A 24454-nucleotide genomic window follows, 5' to 3' on the forward strand; every position below is an offset into this window, starting at 1 on the left:
ATACAAGTTATCCATCACTTTCAGTAGTGTTTTCAAATAATCAGTTTTTCATTATGTTTTCAATGTCATCATCTCCTTTATTTAATTTTCTTCAAGATTATTTTGCTATTGTTTTCCTAACTTCTTTAGATAAATGTTTAGCTCCTTCATTTTCAGTCTTTATTCTTTCCTAATGTACTCATTTCAATACATATATTGATTTTAAAATCTCACAATACTATTATCATTGCTTTATATAGTCGATGTTTATTTACTTTCTTTCATCCCACAAATTTACTACTTTCTTTGCTCTTTAGCTTTCCTTGCACATCAGAATTTCTATCTGGGATCAAGTTCTTTCTGCCCTAATTAGAGACTATCACTTCTTCTACTGCAGGAATACTGATGGGAAATCTCTTAAAATCCTTGTTTTAGAAACTAATACAATAATTTTAACAAAAAGAATAATAACAAAACAGAACAAACCCCAAAAGATAATTCCAAGTACTACATACATACAGTAAAAAGTAAGCTTCTGCACTATGAAATCCTACTGTTCTCAGTTTAACTCCTAGAGACAATCATTTCTAAAAAATAAAATATTTAAAATTACACAAGGAAATCTCTGAAGTATATGTTCTATTTCTCACAAATTGCAGCATACTATACAATTGTTCTATATCTTATATTTTTAGTATTATTTCATATCAGAACTTCTAATAATTTTCATATCTGCAAGTAATTGGTCCTTTATTAATGGACATGTAGCTGGTTTTACAAAAGGCAGAGGAACCAGAGATCAAATTGCCAATGTCTGCTGGATCATCAAAAAAGCCAGAGAGTTCCAGAAAAACATTTATTTCTGCTTTATTGATTATGCCAAAGCATTTGACTGCGTGGATCACAATAAACTGTGGAAAATTCTGAAATAGATGAGAATACCAGACCACCTGACCTGCCTCTTGAGAAACCTATATGCAGGTCAGGAAGCAACAGTTAGAACTGGACATGGAACAACAGACTGGTTCCAAATAGGAAAAGGAATACGTCAAGTCTGTATATTGTCACCCTGCTTATTTAACTTCTATGCAGAGTACATCAGGAGAAACGCTGGACTGAAGGAAGCACAAGCTGGAATCAAGATTGCCGGGAGAAATATCAATAACTTCAGATATGCAGATGACACCATCCTTATGGCAGAAAGTGAAGAAGAACTAAAGAGCCTCTTTTTTTTATTTTTAAACTTTACAATATTGTATTGGTTTTGCCAAATATCGAAATGAATCCACCACAGGTATACATGTGTTCCTCATCCTGAACCCTCCTCCCGCCTCCCTCCCCATACCATCCCTCTGGGTCGTCCCAGTGCACCAGCCCGAAGTATCCAGTATCGTGCATCGAACCTGGACTGGCGACTCGTTTCATATATGACATTATACGTATTTCAATGCCATTCTCCCAAATTATCCCACCCTCTCCCTCTCCCACAGAGTCCAAAAGACTGTTCTATACATCAGTGTCTCTTTTGCTGTCTCGTATACAGGGTTATTGTTACCATCTTTCTAAATTCCATATACATGCGTTAGTATACTGTACTGGTGTTTTTCTTTCTGGCTTACTTCACTCTGTATAATAGGCTCCAGTTTCATCCACCTCATTAGAACTGATTCAAATGTATTCTTTTTAATGGCTGAGCAATACTCCATTGTGTATATGTACCACTGCTTTCTTATCCATTCATCTGCTGATGGACATCTAGGTTGCTTCCATGTCCTGGCTATTATAAACAGTGCTGCGATGAACATTGGGGTACACGTGTCTCTTTCCCTTCTGGTTTCCTCAGTGTGTATGCCCAGCAGTGGGATTGCTGGATCATAAGGCAGGTCTATTTCCAGTTTTTTAAGGAATCTGCACACTGTTCTCCATAGTGGCTGTACTAGTTTGCATTCCCACCAACAGTGTAAGAGGGTTCCCTTTTCTCCACACCCTCTACAGCATTTATTGCTTGTAGACTTTTGGATTGCAGCCATTCTGACTGGTGTGAAATGGTACCTCATAGTGGTTTTGATTTGCATTTCTCTGATAAGGAGTGATGTTGAGCATCTTTTTATGTGTTTGTTAGCCATCTGTATGTCTTCTTTGGAGAACTGTCTATTTAGTTCTTTGGCCCATTTTTTGACTGGGTCATTTATTTTTCTGGAGTTGAGCTGTAGGAGTTGCTTGTATATTTTTGAGATTAGTTGTTTGTCAGTTGCTTCATTTGCTATTATTTTCTCCCATTCTGAAGGCTGTCTTTTCACCTTGCTTATAGTTTCCTTCATTGTGCAAAAGCTTTTAAGTTTAAGTAGGTCCCACTTGTTTATTTTTGCTTTTATTTCCAATATTCTGGGAGGGGGGTCATAGGGGATCCTGCTGTGATGTATGTCGGAGAGTGTTTTGCCTATGTTCTCCTCTAGGAGTTTTATAGTTTCTGGTCTTACATTTAGATCTTTAATCCATTTTGAGTTTATTTTTGTGTATGGTGTTAGAAAGTGCTCGTTTCATTCTTTTACAAGTGGTTGACCAGTTTTCCCAGCACCACTTGTTAAAGAGATTGTTTTTAATCCATTGTATATTCTTGCCTCCTTTGTCACTAAAGAGCCTCTTGATGAAAGTGAAAGAGGAGAGTGAAAAAGTTGGCTTAAAGCTCAACATACATGGCATCCGGTCCCATCACTTCATGGCAAATAGATGGGGAAACAGTGGAAACAGTGGCTGACTTTATTTTGGGGCGCTCCAAACCACTGCAGATGGTGACTGCAGCCATGAGATTAAAAGACGCTTACTCCTTGGAAGGAAAGTTATGGGATGACCCAGAGGGATGGTATGGGGAGGGAGGAGGGAGGAGGGTTCAGGATGGGGAACACATGTATACCTGTGGCGGATTCATTTTGATATTTGGAAAAACTAATACAATTATGTAAGTTTAAAAATAAAATAAAATTAAAAGAAAAAAAAAAACAATAAAAGACGCTTACTCCTTGGAAGGAAAGTTATGACCAACCTAGACAGCATATTAAAAAGCAGAGACATTACTTTGTCAACAAAGGTCCGTCTAGTCAAGGTTATGGTTTTTCCAGTAGTCATGTATGAATGTGAGAGTTGGACTATAAAGAAAGCTGAGCACCGAAGAATTGATGCTTTTGAACAGTGGTGTTGGAGAAGACTCTTGCGAGTCCCTTGGACTGCAAGGAGATCCAACCAGTCCATTCTAAAGGAGATCAGTCCTGGATGTTCATTGGAAGGACTGATGTTGAAGCTGAAACTCCAACACTTTGGCCACCTGATGTGAAGAGCTGACTCATTTGAAAAGACCCTGAATGCTGGGAAAGACTGAGGGCAGGAGGAGAAGGGGATGACAGAGGATGAGATGGTTGGATGGCATCACCGACTCAATGGACATGGGTTTGGGTGGACTCTGGGAGTTGGTGATGGACAGGGAGGCCTGACATGCTGCGGTCCATGGGGTCACAAAGAGTCGGGCACAATGGAGCGACTGAACTGAACTGAACTGAGTGAATTTTCATATTTTTGTTATTTAATATTATAAACACCGTAATGAAAATCCCTGGATACCTATGTTTGTGCTGTCTATAACTTTGTGATCAAACAACTTTTTTAAAGTTTTAAGGCAGTTGTATCTTGTTTTATGAGAATTTGCTTGTCTTGTTTCTTTGCTTTTCCAATTGCAATTGTACAGGTTTTTGTCTCATTCTTTTTTAATTTTATGATATTATCATTACAGAAAGTTATGTGCATGAATATGCTTTTTGAGATATATGAAGATTTTCTTTGAGTTTAAATATATGTTCAATTTTTGAAAGTTTTAAATAGGTATTTAAATAGGCTTTTTTTCCCCCTGAATTGGGAATAAGTTTCTAGAAATAAAATTCTAAATACATTTATTTGGTACAATGTGTTAAGTGAGTTATTCAAACCCTCAGTATTCTTTTCTAATTGTGTTTATTTGATCAAATGATCAAATAGGTTAAATATTTACCACAATAATGTGAATTTGTTAATATGTACTTATATTTGTTAACATATTTAGAAGCTGTGATCTTGGTTACATTAAGTTTCATAATTATCTTTTTTGGTGGATTTTAAGTTTTTGATATCATCAAAATGACGGGCTGGATGAGTTACAAGCTGGAATCAAGATAGGTGGGAGATACAGCAACAATCTAAGTTATTTGGATGATATCACTCTAATGCTGTAATGGCAGAAAGAGAAGAGGAACTAAAGAACCTCTTGATGAGGGTAAAGGAGGAGAGTGAAAAAGCCAGCTTAAAATTAATATTAAAAATACTCAGATCATGGTATCTGACCCCATTCATTACTTCAGGGCAAACAGAAAGGAAAAAGGTGGAAGTAGTGACAGATTTCCTCTTATTGGTCTCCAAAATCACTGACTGCAGCCATGAAATCAGAAGACGACTGCTTCTTGGCAGGAAAGCGATGACAAATGTAGTGTGTTGAAAAGCAGACATCACTTTGACAGCAAAGGTCCATGTAGTTGAGGCTATGGTCTTCCCAGTGGTCACATACGGTTGTGAGAGCTGGACCATAAAGAAGGCAGAGCACCAAAGAACTGATGCCTTTGGACTGTGGTGCTGGAGAAGACTCCTAAAAGTCCCTTGGACAACAAGATCAAACCAGTCAATCTTAAGGGAGATCAACCCAGAATAGTCACTGGAAGGACTGATGGTGAAGCTGAAGCTCCAGTATTTTGGTCATATGTTGCAAACAAAGTCCCTGATGCTGGGAAAGATTGAGGGCAGAAGGAGAAGAGGGCACCAGAGGATGAGAGGGCTGGATGGCATCACCAATGCAATGGACATGAACTTGGGCAAACTCTGGGAGATGGTAAGGGACAGGGAAGTCTGGCATGCTGTGGTCCACGGGGTTGCCGAGTTGGACATGACTGGACAACTGAACAACATCATCAATTCTATCACCACTAGTAGTAATATTCCCATATTTATTTATTGTTATTTGCCTGTTATATATTTTCCATCCCTTTATTTTCAACCTTTATATATTGCTTTAGGAGTATGTCTCAAAAACAAAACGAAATTCAGTTTTTAACCCAAGCTGAGAGCTATTATCAATTAATAGAATTTCATTCATGAATATTTATTGTGATAACCGACATGTTCATTTTTTTCTTCCCATCCTGTTTTTTTTGTTGATCAGTGGTTTTCTTCTTTTAATGATTTAGAAATTGTACATCTTACCTTCTTTCCTAATGGTAGCCCTTGAGATTTGAAAACACATAGATAAACATATACTTTTCTATTTCTCCCAAACAGGGAAAGAAACTTGGCAAACTTCAACACCCTTTCTCTGAGGATATTCTGGGATTATTTTTTCAGGTTATTAAAGTTTTTTGCATTATGTGCTGTGCTTAGTCGCTCAGTCATGTCCAACTCTTTGCTACCCCATGTACTATTGGCTGTCAGGCTCCTCTGTCCATGGGTATTCTCCAGCAAGAATACTGGAGTGGGTTACCATGCTCTCCTCCAGGGCATCTTCCCAACCCAGGGATCAAACCCAGGTCTACCTGCAGTGCAGGCAGATTCTTTACCAACTGAGCCACCAGGGAAGCCCACTTATTAATGAGTCTTTCCACAACATCATTTCTTTAATTCAATGCTTCCTATTTCTTACATTTACTGTTCATTTTGTAGCAGCACCTCGCTCAGTACTTTTTTCCAGAATGTTCTGTGGGCTTTTTATGAGAGTTCAGCTCTGCCAATCAGATACACATGGGTAAGCTCTGAAATCAGAACTGAACTAAGTGGGACAGTAAGCACGCCAGATACCCCTTTTATTGGTATGAATCATAGTAGAGCCAAGTTTTGAGGTGGGGAACGGAGGACTCCCTGACCCCTGTGTGAACAGTGGAGGCCATGGTTTAGACAAGCATCCTGACCCCCCAGCTCCCAGACTGTAGCCAAGGTGGCAGTGTCCTTGGTGGACTGGCTCTGTGGTATCCTTGTGGGATCCCCTCCAGGCCCAGGCTAGAGGCTGCTTCCCTGTCCCTCTCAGTGACTTTGTAGATAGCTCATTTCTTGTATACCAGTTGTTTTCTCCTTTCTCTGGTCAGGGTGAATTACCTATAACGGAGGCGTGACTGGCACGCCATCTTTGGCTTTCCTCTTTCCACGCCGCACCCTGTCAGTCCGTGTTTTCTGTCAGGTACACTTCTCTGTATTTTTCAGTTATCTTCTCTATTCTTTCTTAGTTCAGACCCTTATAACCTCTCTCCTGGAATACAGACTGGCCTCCTGAGTGGTCTCCGTTCCTTCCATCTCGATCCTCTCAAATGGCAGCTCTTCTAGAACATGAATCTAACCACATGATTGTTGTGCTTAATTACAAAGCACAGTATTCATTTTGTTTTTCATGGATTTCTGGGCTCCTCAAAATCAGATCACAATCAATCTTTCTACTTTCACTCTCTATCACAATTCACAATCATCCTATGCTCTAATTATACTGAATTATTTACAATTCCCTGTGCCTTTGCAGATCTCCTTCCCTCATACCCTGTATCTGAAAAAAAGATTATTCATTCCTGATGAGCTAGAAAAACGTTAACTCCTTGTGAAGCCTTCCCCAGTGTTCTTCCAAAGCATAATCTCTCCTATACTCTTACAGCCCTCTCTTACAACATCTGAAATGTCTTATCTTATTAGCTCATAAACTAATAAGTTAATTTATTAGCTTATAAGCCACAAAAAAGCAAGAACTTTATCATATTCATCTTTATATCCCCAATACTTTGGAGAAGGCCAGACAAAAACAAATTTAGGATGTTTGTGGAATGAATAAATAGCACGATTAAGAAGTACGTGTTATGTATTACTTTGTCTGGTGCAACAATACTTCTATAAAAACTATAGAAATGAAAGTTTACCTGGCATCACCCAGTATTGAAATCAGACGGTACTGGGGTAATTCAGAAGATGCTACATGGGCTAGGATTCCAAACAGCCTCTCAGCCATTATCATATCATTTTGCGTCACCTGAAGAGACAAATAGGAAAGGGGTAAAAAATGACATTGCCTCTTAACTTGATACAACTAACACAATCTCATAGAAATGTCCAGATTAAATATTTCCTTGTAGGGACTTCCCTGGTGGTCCAATGGTTGAGAATCCAATACAGAGGACACCAGTTTGAGTCTTGGTTGGGGAACTAAGATCCCACATGCTGCAGGGCAACAGAGCCTGCAAACCGCAACTACAAAGCCATGCACTGCAAGGAAGACCCCACATGTTGCAACTAAGACCTGATGTAGCAGCCAAAAATAAATTAATTAATTAAAAATTTTCTCTTCAGGGAAAATACATTCTCCTGGGCTGTAAGAAGAGAGTGAGTTCTGACTGATATTTCTCTTTTTTCCCGGAGCTTGATTAGAATGTAGATTTACAAATGTGGCTTATAGTGATGGAAGAGGGCTGGGAGGTGAGGTGTTAGATCTGACTTAGAAGCCATGGTTCCTGAGGATTATACTTGAAACACCTTAAATTCTTAATGAATTTTTTTTTTTTTTCAAAAATCCCGAAGCTTATTTGAGTAGAATGATTTAAGGGGGAAAATCTCAAGTGTCAATGGAATAGATTAACTTTAATAATGTGTTGAAGGCAAGTCAAGGTGTTGTTAATATCTTGTTCCTGAAAGGATAATTTCATCCCTTTCTGAGGGAATGAACATTGGATTAGGAATGGCACTCCTGCTCCTTCTGAAGTTGCATCCACCTTTCTCCCCACAAGGAATAATTTGTCACAGGTATATTCCCCATGTGGGCTCGTTCCTGTGTTAACCAAGAAAGTGCTAAAAGCAAGACTTATATTAATATCTGGGCATGTTTTAAATATAAAATTAGGTTTCTTGCATTTTAAATACTATTTCTTTGCCAATAGAATTCAGTGGTCCCAATCAGGGGCCACTTTGGCTCCTAGGGAATGTTTGCCAGCATCTGCAGATGCTTTTGGCTTCTTGCAACTGGTGCACAGATGCTACCAGCATCTAGTGAGTCGAAGCCAGGGATGCCGTCAAAGGTCCCACAACGTACGGGACAGTCCCCAGAACAAAGAATTATCTGGTCCAAAATGTCAACAGAGCTGAGGCTGAGAGACCCTGGTACATCCTGGATCTTTAAAAACTTTATTCTTAACACTTGTTATAACTACCTACACAGGGATTTTCTGGAAAATAACCCATAATTCACAAGCGACTTATACATATGAATCACTGCAGACTGACTCTTTCCCTTCCTTCCCTAGACTTCAGCAGTTACTGAGGCTGCAGCTCCCTGGAATCATTCCTTCAGCTGACAGCTAGCTTGTTTGGTCTAACATAGTCACCTAGTGGCCAGTGTAGGCCACTACTCCATCTTTTCCTCTTGATGCTCACAATGCTCACTCTCTCTCATACAGAGAAAAGCAGAAATACAGTATGACACTATCACATACTGTCAAGGATGAGATAAGCAGTTTTATCCCAGGTCTTTTATTAAAAGGTCAAATATTCCTGGGCATAGACATTTCCAGAACTTTAAATCAGAGTACATTACATTGGTTCTTCCTCATTCTTCTCTACTTTATATCATTATATTATACTATTACTTCCTATTTTAAGGTTTTATAATAACTATTATGTCTCCAGCAGTGATCCACATTTGGGTAAATACAGTATTTGGGGTTAATCAAGATAATGGTTTGACCATTAACGAGGGAGAATTCCTCACGTATAGCTAAAATAACTACCCTACAGTCCAGGCTAGCTTTGTAAACTTTTGGAACTATTAGATCTGACCAGTGACTTACAACCTCTCTGGGGAAGTACCAAGAGGGTACATAAAACTAAAACCAATCTCTTGAGAGCTAGTTGGAGAAATTAATAGTCATCTGAAGGTTCCAGGTTTGCCCTACATCTTCAACAGATGGCTGATCCTGGGGTCATGGACCTCCCATAGCTGATGCAGATTTCACATGGCTCCTGTGTGCTGACGCAGGGACGCCCAGTCTGCTGACGGCATGCTGGGGCGCTCGCGCTTTAGGCCAGAGCTCCTTGTAGTGTATCAGTGGCAGGGGCTACAGCTGCTGTTACCACCCTGCATAGCTCACCTTACAATAAGGAGGTCTGAATTTTAAGAGATAATCACACTAATACTAGTAGCATATTAAAAGATTTTTTTCCTCTGGAGGATTATCTAAACTCAGTTCTGGAATTCCACAGTAGAAGAAGAAGCATTTCTCTCTCTTCTTCCAAAGTGATATTTAAAGAGAACATGATCTTTGGATAGCTGGGGGAGTACCCTTGTGACAAGCTTAGCAGAATCAATCTGAAAAATAACTCTTTGCTAATAATTTTCCAGTTATTCAGGCTCCAGACCTGAATTATACAATGTAGATATGTCCAAGCAGCTGTTAACAAACTATTAACAAAGCAATCTAGACTTTTACTTATGGTTGTTTTATTTCCTTTCTCATTCATGTTGACTTTTTCTTCTTTTAACTTTCCTCCTTGCTTATTTCTCCCTCTTACTCTTCTTTTTAAAATCACTCTTCTTTCCCTATGTACATTTTTTTTGCATGTTATTCTTCCCTTCCTCTATCACAACCTTTATTAAATGACATTTAGTATCACTTCCCCAGGCCCTTTTGCATGTCAGTATGTAAAACACTCTGAAAAACACAAAGATCATATTACTTACAGAAGTGTTCTTTTTCTTTTCACTTTAAACTATTATCCTATCAATCCTTCTTTGAATACTCAAAAACAAGAGAAAAAGTATTTACTGTTCACCATGATCTGGTTACTAATTTATTCACAAAATTTGCCTAGTATACTAGAAATTTTTAAACAAATATTTTTAGCTTTTCAACATTTTAAATGTGATGAATTTTTAAAAAAATTAATTCTCAAAAGTTCAATCGTGATTTTATACATAAATTCCTGGATATTTTTATGATTATTTCCCTTTAAAAGGAACATTTTAATTCTATAGTTGACTTAGTGTTTAGCTTACCTCTGTTCCATTTATTTTCTGCATATTAAAATGGCTCAGCCTAAACAGGACATAGTATTTCCAGAGTGTAAAATTGACAACTGGATTTCCTTGAGGATCAATTGTCAACTGGTCAACTCGACGGAGCTGTGCTAATGCATTGAATTGCTGCAGCATTACGAGATTTGTTTCCTTGAATTTAAGGTGCTACAATAATAAACAAAAAAAGGGGTGAATATTGACTCTAACCATCTTAAAATGTTACCATTAAAGCTTCACTATCATTCCCCAAATAAGTCTAAACTAGCTAGTATGTTTTCATTAAACCAACTAAATGTATTAAACTTAAATACTTTTAATCCATCTAATACAAAATTATTGATAGAATATATTAAGCCACCCAATATTGAATTGAAGTGATTTCCATTCTGCAAAGGACATTCACCTATCTATTAACTAACTACATTTCTAAAAAATTATATAAATATACAATAATTCAGACTCTTCCAGATATTACAATGATTTTATATGCTTTACATGGAGATTAAATCTACAAAGGAAAAACCAGAAGTAAAATTTTCAGAACTTTACAAATACAGGGCTCACAGTACTTCTGAGAAGAACTAGTTAACCATTACTACTTTTATCTTGCTAATTAGTATGTAGGCTACTTAAACTGGCTATCAGAAAACAAAATACTAGCACTGAAATGCTGATAGAAATGTTCTGTCTGTGAATTTGGATGATCTTTTCTAAACGCACTGTCTCCACTTCTATCCTTTTTATTAGAAAGAATATAACAAAAGAACAAAATACATTATAAAAGGGTTGGTGATGAGGAAACCGGAATTGAAGGAGACACATGTACCCCAATGTTCACTGCAGCACTGTTCACAATAGCTAGGACATGGAAGCAACCTAGATGTCTATCGGCAGACGAATGGATAATAAAGCTGTGGTACATATACACAATGGAATATTACTCAGCTATTAAAAAGAATGCATTTGAATCAGTTCTAATGAGGTGGATGAAACTGGAGCCTATTATACAGAGTAAAGTAAGTCAGAAAGTAAAACACCAATACAGTATACTAACGCATCTATATTGAATTTAGAAAGATGGTAATGACCTTATATGCAAGATAGCAAAAGAGACAAAGATGTAAAGAACAGACTGTTGGACTCTGTGGGAGAAGGTGAGGGTGGGATGATTTGAGAGAATAGCATTGAAACATGTATATTACCATATGGAAATAGATCACCAGTCCAGGTTTAATGCATGAGACAGGGTGCTCGGGGCTGGTGCACTGGGATGACACTCAGGAATGGGCTGGGGAGGAAGTTGGGAGGGGGTTCAGGATGGGGAACACATGTACACTCACGGCTGATTCATGTCAATGTATGGCAAAAACCACTACAATATTGTAAAGTAATTAGCCTCTAATTAAAATACATAAATTTTTAAAAAAAGGGTTGTTGAGGGAAATCACTAGCTAATTGAGAAAAACACAATGATAATAAAAACTCAAGAGAGAACTCAGAAATCACAGCTTTCACAAATTCATACTAATAATTAATATAATAATACCATAACTGGAGAAGGCGAATGTCTCAAAGTAACTTTAATGAGCTATTAAAATGGTTTTGAATGTTGTTAGGAGACTACTATAAAAATTATATGTGAGTATACTTGTGCTGTCAATACCAGGTACAGTAAATGAATATATAATAGAGACTTAGATGAGGTCCTGTGGAAAGTTTCCCAAAGTAGAAGCACGTCACTTGAATAAAATTACATTGGTCCTTCATACTCCATAAGGAAGCCTTTTCTAGAGAGAAAATTTCCAATATTAACAGAATACTGCAAGGCCATTTATGAATACTAATTTAAATCTCAGATTCACATATTCAACACAAGAACTTAGTCTCCCTGCCAGATAGAAACGGCATAAATAAAAGTTAAAATAGGTCCTTGGCCTGAATATACAAGTCATGACTGAGAAGAATTCAAATATACAACAAAAAGGAAATGTTTACCAGAGAATTAGGAAACTTGATCTTCAATTTGGGAAGCACTTGGACGATTTCATCAAATTCTATGAAAGTGAAGGACACCGTTGTCACCATGCCTGCTGTCTGCACACTCCAGTTCCGATCCAGGCACTCCAGCGCTCCCGAGCCATACAGGGAAAGCGTGTCTCCATCCACTTCAACAAGGTGTGTGTCTGTGACAGACAGCTCCTGGAATGCACTGCTGAGTCCTGAGTCCAGAGACCTGGGAAACCCGTCATATAATCTTAATGAAAGTTTTATCATGCAAAGTAAACACATTATAAAGATCTGTTGGAAAAGGTATTTGAAATTTTACATCCATTTCTTTTTATTTCAATAATTAAACCCAGAGCACTAAAGACTAATTTTCAATAGTACATCTGCAAGCTTTATATTCTTCTATAGTCATATACTTTAATTTAAAAAGAGGCACATGTGAACAAAAAATTACTACTTTTAAACCCAAATTATTTACACTGATGAAAGAGAATTGATATTCTATTTAGTTTTAAAACAACACATTTAAGATAACCAAGAAGGACCTACTGTATAGCACATGGAATTCTGCTCAGTGTTATATGGCAGCCTGGATGGGACGGGAGCTTGGGAGAGAATGGATACTTGCATATGTATGGCTGAGTCCCTTCACTGTTCACCTGAAACTATCACATTGTTAACTGGCTATACCCCAATACAAAATAAAAAGGTTTTAAAAAAAGAAAAAAGAAAACAATCCATTTAATATAGCATAGATACTTTTGCATGTCAAAACAAGTAAGTTTTCCTACTCTGGCAAGTATTTCACTGTCTGGCTGAAAAAAACTGCATTTTACAGAATAATATTTCTATAGTAAGAACAATGTAATATAAAACTATGTTTGTAAAATACTTGGGAATTCACATAATAACTGCTAACAATAGTTTCTCTCTCGGAAGCTGGACTAAGGGGTAATTTTGACTCCACATTTTTTATTACTTCAATATTGTTTGAAAATATGCAAGTGTATATATATTACAGTTATAGGCAGCAATATCAACTAAGATTTCCTCCCCGTATTGAAATAAGAAATGATAAAAAATCCACTACATACACATACAAAATAACTTCACATACTCTACTGACTATGATAACGGTTAATATTTTCAAAGTTAGAGCCCCACTTCTGTGAAAGGTTACCTAAATGAATGCTCTTGAAGAAGAAAAGAAATAGCTTCAGTTCAGTCGCTCAATTGTGTCTGACTCTTTGCGACCCCATGGACTGCAGCACGCCAGGCCTTCCTGTCCATCACCAACTTCCAGAGCTTGCTCAAACTCATGTCCATCGAGTTGGTGATGCCATCCAACCATCTCATCCTCTGTTGTCCCCTTCTCCTGCCTTCAATATTTCCTAGCATCAGGGTCTTTTCCAATGAGTCAATTCTTCACAACAGGTGGCCAAAGTATTGGAGTTTCAGCTTCAGCATCAGTCCTTCCAATGAATATTCAGGACTGATTTCCTTTAGGATGGACTGGTTGGATCTCCTTGCAGTCCATGGGACTCTCAAGAGTCTTCTCCAACACCACAGTTCAAAAGCATCAATTCTTAGGCGATCAGCTTTCTTTATAGTCCAACTCTCACATCCATACATGACTGCTGGAAAAACCATAGCCACTTGACCCAACTCAAATTTTCTGCTTCATGAATACAGACACAACTATTTGTTACTCAACCTCAAAACTCAAACAATGCTTTGTTTTCATTATGGAATTTTGCTTTTAAATGGTATTTATTTGCCGTTACTAACATATTAATGTTTTGCCTTCCTTTGGACTCCAACAGAATTTTGTATACTCCTCTGATACATCACTTCTCATATTCAATCATAATTATTGGTTTACAATTCTGGCTACATTTTTTCATCTTTGGAGGGTCTGGAATCTATTAATGGGCTTTTCACAATGTAAATGATTGCATTATTAAAGATCTTCAGAAGTTTTATAATGTTGATTTTGTGAGTAAGACTGACAAACCATCAACTTGGTGGTTTATTATGCTTTATTAGATTCCCATGCAGTTACTCCATAGGCACCAGTTAACATGTAACATATTTGTTAACACAATAAGAAGTTGAGTAATAACATCCATCAACTTTGTGAATATGCGACCAAGAAAATATAAAAAGGATTGATTTCTGCCAGGTTAGTGCTCATGGCAATGATTATTATACAGTAATAATCAAACATTTAATGAGTACTGGTGTGTGAATAATCTTAGACAAAAATCCTATAAAGGTAATGGCTGATAATAAAACAAAAATAAGATGAAAATTAAGAGTTTCTTATATTGTGGTTTGTGTGATAACTGTGTGTTGAGCTATGTAGAGCAGGTGGAGCTAGTGATAAACAATCTGCCTGCCAATGCTGGAGACACAAGAGACACGGGTTCGATCCCTGAGTCTGGAAGATCCCCTGGAGTAGGAAATGGTACCCTGCTCCAGCATTCTTGCCTAGAAAATTTCATGGGCAGAGGAGCCTGGTTGGCTATAGTCCATTGGACGGCAAAGAGTTGGGCAAGGCTGAGCGACTGAGTGCACACACAACCTGTAGAACATATAATCATTTCTAGAATAGAATAAAGGAGTTACATTTCAATACCACTAAAATAAAGATGGCTTATGAAAAGAATACACACCATGGTTACAGCACTTGCCATACTGTACTGCAATTGCTTGTTTCCTTCTCTGTCTCTCTTACTAAATAATGTGATCCTTGAGGGTTCAAACTCTGTCACATTCACTATAGTAGATCAGCACCTAGCACAGTTCCTAGCACATGTTGTGCTCAATAAATATTTCTTCAAAGAATTAATGAATGAGACGATTATGAATTTTCTTATGAGTATCTACTGAATCTTTAAAAGGGTGTTCCAACCATCAACTATTGTTTGAACAAAGGGGCAGAGTCGGTGATAAAGACACAGGCTAAGGGGTTAGTAAGACAGTTCTCACAGGTGCTGCTGCTGCTAAGTCTCTTCAGTCGTGTCCGACTCTGTGCGACCCCATAGATGGCAGCCCACCAGGCTCCCCCGTCCCTGGGATTCTCCAGGCAAGAACACTGGAGTGGGTTGCCATTTCCTTCTCCGATGCATGAAAATGAAAAGTGAAAGTGAAGCCGGTCAGTCGTGCCTGACTCTTAGCGACCCCATGGTCCGCAGCCCACCAGGCTCCTCCGTCCATGGGCTCTTCCAGGCAAGAACACTGGCGTGGGGTGCCATTGCCTTCTCCTCTCACAGGTGAGGCAAACACAAATAATGAAAAAGTAAAGTCAAGGCAAAAAAAAAAAAGTTTGCTAGTTAATGTAGTGATACCTGATGGCCACGATACTCAGCGAAAGAAGCTGAATCATAGCTATGAGAAGTTGCGTTGTTTACATAGTCTGTTTGAACATGTCTTATCTTTTTTCCATATGATTAAAAGTTTAAGAATATAAACTTCAAAATAAAATGCCTTTATTAGAAAAATGGTTATTTTCTTTAAAAGTTTTTTAGTAAACTGTTGAGAAGATAAGTGAAATAATAAATAATCCTAGCCTGAGCAAAACAGTTATACAGGTCCAAAACAAAGCAGAAGTAATTTCCAACTGCTGTAGACTTCATATGGACATTCAGTAGAAACAAATGGCAAGTTTGCTGGGCTGCAGCTAGGAAACAAAGCACCTGTTAAATAGGTCTTACAGGACCAAACCTTTTTCAGTTTTTTTTCCCCTCTATTAAAAAGAAGGAACTTTATTTTTTAAATTAATTTATTTATTTTAATTGGAGGCTAATTACTTTACAATATTGTAGTGTTTTTTTGCCATACATTGGCATGAATCAGCCATGGGCATACATGTGTTCCCCATCTGAACCCCCCTCCCAACTTCCTCCCCATCCCATCCCTCAGGGTCATCCCAGTGCACCAGCCCTGAGCACCCTGGGCTGGCAATCTGTTTCACATATGATAATATACAAGTTTCCATGTTATTCTCTCAAATCATCCCACCCTCACCTTCTCCCACAGAGTCCAAAAGACTGTTCTTTACATCTGTGTCTCTTTTGACATCTCACATATAGGGTCATCATTACCATCTTTCTAAATTCCATATAGATGTGTTAATATATGTATTGGTGTTTTTCTTTCTGACTTACTTCACTCTGTATAATAGGCTCCAGTTTCATCCACCTCATTAGAACTGATTCAAATGTATTCTTTTTAATAGCTGAGTAATATTCCATTGTGTATACGTACAATTTTCTTATCCATTTGCCTGCTGATGAACATCTAGGTTGCTTCCATGTCCTACCTATTGTAAACAGTGCTGTGATGAACATTGGAGTACACGTGTCTCTTTCAGTTCTGGTTTCCTCAATGTGTATGCCCAGCAGTGGGATTGCTGAGTTGTATGGCAGATCTGTTTTCAGTTTTTTTAAGGAATCTCCACACTGTTCTCCATAGTGGCTATACTAGTTTGCATTCCCACCAACAGTGTAACAGGGTTCCCTTTTCTCCACACCCTCTCCAGCATTTATTGCTTGTAGACTTTTGGATCGCAGCCATTCTGACTGGTGTGAGATGGTACCTCATTGTGGTTTTGATTTGCATTTATCTGGTAATGAGTGATATTGAGCATCTTTTCATGTGTTTGTTAGCCATCTGTATGTCTTCTTTGGAGAAATGTCTGTTTAGTTCTTTGGCCCATTCTTTTGATTGGGTCGTTTATTTTTCTGGAATTGAGCTGCAGGAGCTGCTTGTATATTTTTGAGATTAATTCTTTCAGTCAGTTGCTTCCTTTGCTATTATTTTCTCCCATCCTGAAGGCTGTCTTTTCACCTTGCTTATAGTTTCCTTCATTGTGCAAAAGCTTTTAAGTTTGATTAGGTCCCATTTATTTTTGCTTTTATTTCCATTACTCTGGAAGGTGGGTCATAGAGGATCCTGCTGTGATTTATGTCAGAGAGTGTCCAGCCTATGTTTTCCTTTAGGAGTTTTATAGTTTCTGGTCTTTCGTTTAGATCTTTAATCCATTTTGAGTTTATTTTTGTGTATGGTGTTAAAAGTGTTCTAGTTTCATTCTTTTACAAGTGGTTGACCAGTTTTTGCAGCACCACTTGTTAAAGAGATTGTCTTTTCTCCATTGTATATTCTTGCCTCCTTTGTCAAAGATACGGTGTCCATAGGTGCATGGATTTATCTCTGGGTTTTCTATTTTGTTCCATTGATCTATTTTTCTTTGTGCCAGTACCATAGTGTCTTGATGACTGGAGCTTTATAGTATAGTCTGAAGTCAGGCAGGTTGATTCCTCCAGTTCCATTCTTCTTTCTCAGGATTGCTTTGGCTATTTGAGGTTTTTTGTATTTCCATACAAATTGTGAAATTATTTGTTCTAGTTCTCTGAAAAATACAGTTGGTAGCTTGATAGGTATTGCATTGAATCTACAGATTGCTCAGGGTAGTACACTCATTTTCACTATATTGATTCTTCCGATCCATGAACATGGTATATTTCTCCATCTATTTGTGTCATCTTTGATTTCTTTCATCAGTGTTTTATATTTTTCTATATATAGGTCTTTTGTTTCTTTAGGTAGCTTTATTCCCAAGTATTTTATTCTTTTCATTGCAATGGTGAATGGAATTGTTTCCTTAATTTCTCTGTTTTCTCATTATTAGTGTATAGGAATGCAAGGGATTCCTGTGTGTTAATTTTATATCCTGCAACTTTACTATAGTCATTGATTAGCTCTAGTAATTTTCTGGTGGAGTCTTTAGGGTTTTCTATGTAGAAGATCATGTCATCTGCAAACAGTGAGAGTTTTACTACTTCTTTTCCAATCTGGATTCCTTTTATTTCTTTTTCTTCTCTAGTTGCTGTGGCTAAAACTTCCAAAACTATGTTGAATAGTAGTGGTGAGAGTGGGTACCCTTGTCTTGTTCCTGATTTAAGGGGAAATGCTTTCAATTTTTCACCATTGAGGATAATGTTTGTTGGGGGTTTATCATATATGGCTTTTACTATGCTGAGGTATGTTCCTTCTATGCCTGCTTTCTGGAGGGTTTTTATCATAAATGGATATTGAATTTTGTCAAAGGCTTTCTCTGCATCTATTGAGATAATCATATGGTTTTTATCTTTCAATTTGTTAATGTGGCGTATCACATTGATTGATTTGCAAATATTGAAGAATCCTTGCATCCCTGGGATAAAGCCCACTTGTTCATGATGTATGATCTTTTTAATATGTTGTTGGATTCTGTCTGCTAGAATTTTGTTAAAGATTTTTGCATCTATGTTCAACAGTGATATTGGCCTGTAGTTTTCTTTTTTGTGGCATCTTTGTTTGGTTTTGGTATTAGGGTGATGGTTGCCTCATAGAATGAGTTTGGAAGTTTACCTTCTTCTGCAATTTTCTGGAAGAGTTTGAGTAGAATAGATGTTAGCTCTTCTCTACATTTTTGGTAGAATTCAGCTGTGAGGCTGTCTGGTCCTGGGCTTTTGTTTCCTGGAAGATTTCTGATTACAGTTTTGATTTCTGTGCTTGTGATGGGTCTGTTAAGATTTTCTATTTCTTCTTGGTTCAGTTTTGGAAAGTTATATGTTTCTAAGAATTTGTCCATTTCTTCCAAGTTGTCCATTTTATTGGCATATATTTGCTGATAGTAGTCTCTTACGATCCTTTGTATTTCTGTATTGTTGTTGTGATTTCCCCATTTTCATTTCTAATTTTGTTGATTTGATTCTTCTCCCTTTTTTCCTTGATGAGTCTGGCTAATGGTTTGTCTATTTTATTTATCTTCTCCAAGAACCAGCTTTTAGCTTTGTTGATTTTTGCTATGGTCTCCTTTGTTTCTTTTTCATTTATTTCTGCCCTAATTCTTATGATTTCTTTCCTTCTACCAACACTGGGGTGCTTCATTTCTTCTCTTCTAGTTGCTTTAGGTGTAGAGTTAGGTTATTTATTTGATTTTTCTCTTGTTTCTTGAGGTAAGCTTGTATTGCTATGAATCTTCCCCTTAGCACTGCTTTTACTGAATCTCACAGGTTTTCGGTTGTTGTGTTTTCATTTTCATTCATTTCTATGCATATTTTGTTTTCTTTTTTTATTTCTTCTGTGATTTGTTGGTTACTCAGAAGCATGTTGTTTTAGCCTCCATATGTTTGTATTTTTAATAGTTTTTTTTTCCTGTAGCTGACATATAATCTTACCGCATTGTGTTCAGAAAAGATGCTTGGAATGATTTCAATTTTTCTGAATTTACCAAGGCTAGATTTATGGCCCAGGATGTGATCTATCCTGGAGAAGGTTCCATGTGCACTTGAGAAAAAGGTGAAATTTGTTGTTTTGGGGTGAAATGTCCTACAGTTATCAATTAGGTCTAACTGGTCCATTGTATCATTTAAAGTTTGTGTTTCCTTGCCAATTTTCTGTTTAGTTGATCTATCCATAGGTGTGAGTGGGGTATTAAAGTCTCCAACTATTATTGTGTTACTGTTAATTTCCCCTTTCATCAGATCAGATCAGATCAAATGAATTGCTCAGTCATGTCCGACTCTTTGTGACCCCATGAATTGCAGCACACCAGGACTCCCTGTCCATCACCAACTCCCGGAGTTCACTCAGACTCATGTCCATCAAGTCAGTGATGCCATCCAGCCATCTCATCCTCTGTCGTCCCCTTCTCCTCCTGCCCCCAATCCCTCCCAGCATCAGAGTCTTTTCCAATGAGTCCACTCTTCGCACGCAGTGGCCAAAATACTGGAGTTTCAGCTTTAGCATCATTGCTTCCAAAGAAATCCCAGGGCTGATCTCCTTCAGAATGGACTGGTTGGATCTCCTTGCAGTCCAGGGGACTCTCAAGAGTCTTCTCCAACACAACAGTTCAAAAGCATCAATTCTTCGGCGCTCAGCCTTCTTCACAGTCCAACTCTCACAACCATACATGACCACAGGAAAAACCATAGCCTTGACTAGACAAACCTTTGTTGACAAAGTAATGTCTCTGTTTTTGAATATGCTATCTAGGTTGGTCATAACATTTGCCTTACATATTGCAATGTTCCTGTGTTGGGTGCATATATATTTATAATTGTTATATTTTCTTCTTGGATTGATCCTTTGATCATTGTTTCAGTTATTTTCTGAATGAGGCTCAAGGTCAGCCTCAAACTCTGGCCAATAGGAAATAGAGGAAGCTGTTCCTCAGGTAAAATATGCCCTGATTTCCATAAAAAAAAATTATTCAGGAAGTTTTCTCCCCATGTTCATATGTTGGGGATTGTCCTTCCAGTTTTTCTTGTATGCCTAAAGATATGTCCACATCTTTTTAGTCAAACATACCTACATATTATTTCTTTTGCTCTATCATTCATTTATTGGCCACACTTTTGCTAAAAGCTCACTGTATACAGGGCACTGTCCTAAGAATTCTGTCATAGGCAACCAGCTCATCTGCATTGAAAAAGTCAATCAGAACAGAAATCATAGGCAAGTTTTTTGATACATCAAAACTTTCTTCACTTTTACTGACTTATGGCCCCAGAAAAATAACTGCTCAAATAATACTCTGTAATTAAATTAATAAGCAAATGGGTATAATTTCTAAAGACCTCTACTCCATTAAACAAATAGGTTAATCTGGAGAGGTATTCATTGGGGATATAAAGATAATAGTTACTTATGCTTAAGGAGCTCCCATTCTGTATGAGGGTGGAAAGCAAGATAAATATATACATTAATCCTAATATAGTATGCTTATTATCACACAATGAATATTTAAGCAATATGTTACAGAGGAAGAATGACTAATTCTGCTAGTGCGGAGAAGTCAGGTTTCAGAAGGAGGTAGTATTGATATTTGAACTGGTCTTTGAAAGATAAACAGCAGAATTTTATCAGAAGTAGAAAGAAGAAGCATACTTTATGTAAGAAAAACAGAATGAAGAGAGGCACAGAAGCCTAATTATAACATACTCAGTTAAAAACAATTTCAATATGGATAGAACACTGAAATTAAGAAATTAAACACTAAAATATATAGGGGATTAGAAGCTGAAGCTGAAGTCAAAAAAATCAGATTTTATCCCATAAGTTTGAGGAGCAGAAAAAGATTTTTAAATAAAAAAGTAACAGAACCATATTCAATGCAAGTTTTTAAGCATCTCCAGTGTGCCATGCATGGAGCTAGGCTCTGTGGCTGGGAATAAAAAGATGAATAAGATATGTTCCCTGCCCTCAAGGACCCACTTGAGACAGATATGTGGGTCAATTTTGTGGATGAGGTAGTTATTAAGGACAGACTGAATGGAAGGAGGTTAGTAGGAAGACTAGTGCAATAGTGTCAGCTATGTAACAAAAGAGAAGGCATCATGCAGTGGAAAAGGCACTGGCAAGAAAATCAGATAGAGCTTAGTTCAAATCCTAGATTTGCCAGAATAAACAGATGACTTTTGGAGCAAGTGCCTGAATTTCTTTGTAGTTTCAGTTTCCTTATACGTAAAATATTGATCATAATACATATTTTTTCAGAGTTGTTATTAAGACTAGAAGTAATATTCTAAACCACATGGTGGTGGTGGTTTAGTCGCCAAGTCATGTCTGATGCTTGTGACCCCTTGGACTGTAGCCCACCAGGCTCCTTTGTCCATGGGACTTCCCAGGCCAAAATACTGGAGTGGGTTGCCATTTCCTTCTCCAGGGAACATTCCCGACCCAGGGATCAATCCTAAACCATACTTAATGCTTATTTCAATAGATTTTAATGATAATTATTAATAAAAGAACACAGATATACCAGATATTTGAGAGATCATAAAAGGAGGACTTAGTGACTGTGAGGATGGAATGACAGGGAGGATTCAAAAGGTTTAGAGTAGGTGATGGAGTCAACCTGGCCTAGGTTTTACCCCTGTCAAGGCTAAATTCATGCTTTAAGAAATGTGGTATTCCTCTACAGAGGATCCATGCTTTATAATTTGTTTTTCCATGAAGTGTAATACATTTCAATGTATATTTCCCAATTCAAGTACTATTTATATAACAGTAAGGCAGTCTGCCATCAAATAGGAATTCTCTTAAAGATTTTTAGAAGTTAATTCCAAGTCCATGTGTTCATTAATCCAACTCAACCTTTATATAAGAATGAATCAGAAAAATATTCTACGCCTTCCTGATTAGTAAAGGACTCTTAAGACTAGATGATTAACTTAATGCAATAAAGTAATAAGTCCCAGAAAGCCAGGCTAAATGGAGAATATACTCTTAAATGCCTAAGTGGAGAGAAAAGACAATATTTCAGAGGATTACAGGTTTTTTTAAAAAAAAAATCTTTATGCATTCTATAACAAGCTAGAATAGAAAGACTTAAAATATTTCGGAAGATTCTTTTCCCAACGAATAAGTGGTGCTGATTCCTATAATAATGTATTTTATGAATTTCTATTACAACATTCATAGGTGTGGAAATTCGTTTTATGCATTATATTTTATTATAGTAGTGTTGGCTAAAATACCACACTGTTCATAGACAGGAAATGACCAAAAATAAACCAGCTTCACTGTATGCATCCAATGTAAGCAAAGAAAACATTACACCACGTACTTTCCCATTTCTGGCAGGGGAAAAGAAACCTGTAATATGTCATTTTACTATAGAGCTGTCCCAAGTACAGTGAACAGTGAAATCATTAATGGGATATACCAAAGTTTTACAAAATTTCTTCCCTTTATGTGACTATAATTTTTTCATGGACACTTATTTCCAGCCGTTTAGTTACACACCCATAAGCCAAAGGTCACAGACATTATAACACAAGAATTAGCCACTTTTTTGGCATTATGAAATACTAAAAACCGTAAATGGGATTGTTAAAAATGGAAAATCTCATGAAGCATTAAAAAGCAAATTGGAACCCTAAGGAAGAGACTCTGTGGCCCTCTGACTTTCTACCTTCAGATAGAGCCAGGCTTGTATCATTCCTAAAAGATGAAATTTAATTATATTTTTAAAGACTTACAGAGAATGTAGTAATAAAACTTCTAATCGTTAAAACGTTTCACCTTGTGCTTTCAGATAAAATAGTTGATAGAATTAGCATATGTTTAAAACCTCTCCCTCCAAGACCCCATTAAGGTAATTAAAAGGTTATAAACTCACAATAACAACAAGTAAAGAGGACAGGGGGAGACAGTCTTTAGCAAGAAGTTTCAGTAAATTTCTGGAAGCTGGGTGAAGAATTTTGAGTGAGGAAGGACAAAGGAAACCATAGCTCTGAATATGAAGTGGGGACAAGAACAAAAATGTCAGCCAAGATGCCCGAACTTTGGAAAGGAATAAACAGAGATATGATGGAAGATGGGAGTGAGAAGTGAGACTAACACAGGGAGGGGCCTTAATTGAAGATCTGCAAGGACCCTACTACTTCCTTCTTCCACTGCCAAAAAAACAGGCAGAGGGACACTGCACTTGATTCGGAAAAGCAAAGAATACTCAGCAAATAACACTGGGTCAACTGGCTATTCCTAAAGGGAGAAACAAAGAAATTCAACCCAACCTCAAACTTACAAATCAATTTCAGATGTAATAAAGACTAAAATAAGATAGGCCACATTTTAACCTTTAGGAAGACAAAATGGGAGAATATTTTTATAATCTCAGTGTAGTAAAAAAAAAAAAAAGGTTTTACCCTTAAACACAATTCAAATGGGTAAACCATAGAAGAAAAGACAAACATATTGGTATCTTCAAAATACAAATGGTATTTAAAGTCAAACAAATATATGATATTGCTTAGGGGGAAAGCAGAGAGAGAAAAGAAAGCTCAGGACTAAAATCAGAGGAATTCTACCATCTAGAAGTTGAAAGGACAGAAGTACTTGAGGATATGAAAAAGACACATAATCCAAGTAAAAAGTAAATACTACTAGTAATATGATGTAAAACAATAAACTGTAAACAATGATCCAAAAGGAAATAGTGAGATTAAATTAGGTCAGGGAGATAGCAGGCTTCAAAAAGAGTGGAGTCTATTTAATAGATGTATAAGAAGTTCAAAGAAACTGAAATGTGGCAAAGGAAGCACAAATCTCTTTGTTAAACAAACAAAAACAGGCCATCAGAAACCCCAGATGAAAACAAACTATGTAAGAAAGGCATGGCTCAAATATGAAGCAAACTAAACTGCGGCATGGTTTTGAACAAACTTTGAAGCGTAACCTTTCAATCTGATACTAGGACTAGTTTTCTTGAATGGTTTAGGAAGCAGAAAATAAGATATAAGTATACAACTTGACTCTCAAGTGAAAAATAGTTACATGATAATTACATAATCACAGAAATTTAAACAC

General features: G+C 37.1%; 1 protein-coding gene across 5 annotated transcripts in view; it reads right to left on the minus strand.

The window, feature by feature from the left end:
* Positions 1-24454, minus strand: part of LRRC49 (leucine rich repeat containing 49) — a 160953-nt gene that overhangs the window by 10584 nt on the left and 125915 nt on the right. For all 5 annotated transcript variants that reach the window (XM_025296222.3, XM_025296220.3, XM_025296221.3 and 2 more), the window contains 3 exons: positions 12080-12317; positions 10064-10249; positions 6942-7051 (listed from right to left, as the gene is read on the minus strand). In XM_025296222.3, coding sequence (XP_025152007.2) covers positions 6942-7051; positions 10064-10249; positions 12080-12317 — 534 coding nt within the window. The remainder of the gene's footprint in view (positions 1-6941; positions 7052-10063; positions 10250-12079; positions 12318-24454) is intronic.

The sequence above is a fragment of the Bubalus bubalis genome, chromosome 11, assembly GCF_019923935.1.
Source record: "Bubalus bubalis isolate 160015118507 breed Murrah chromosome 11, NDDB_SH_1, whole genome shotgun sequence".
Classification (NCBI taxonomy): domain Eukaryota; kingdom Metazoa; phylum Chordata; class Mammalia; order Artiodactyla; family Bovidae; genus Bubalus; species Bubalus bubalis.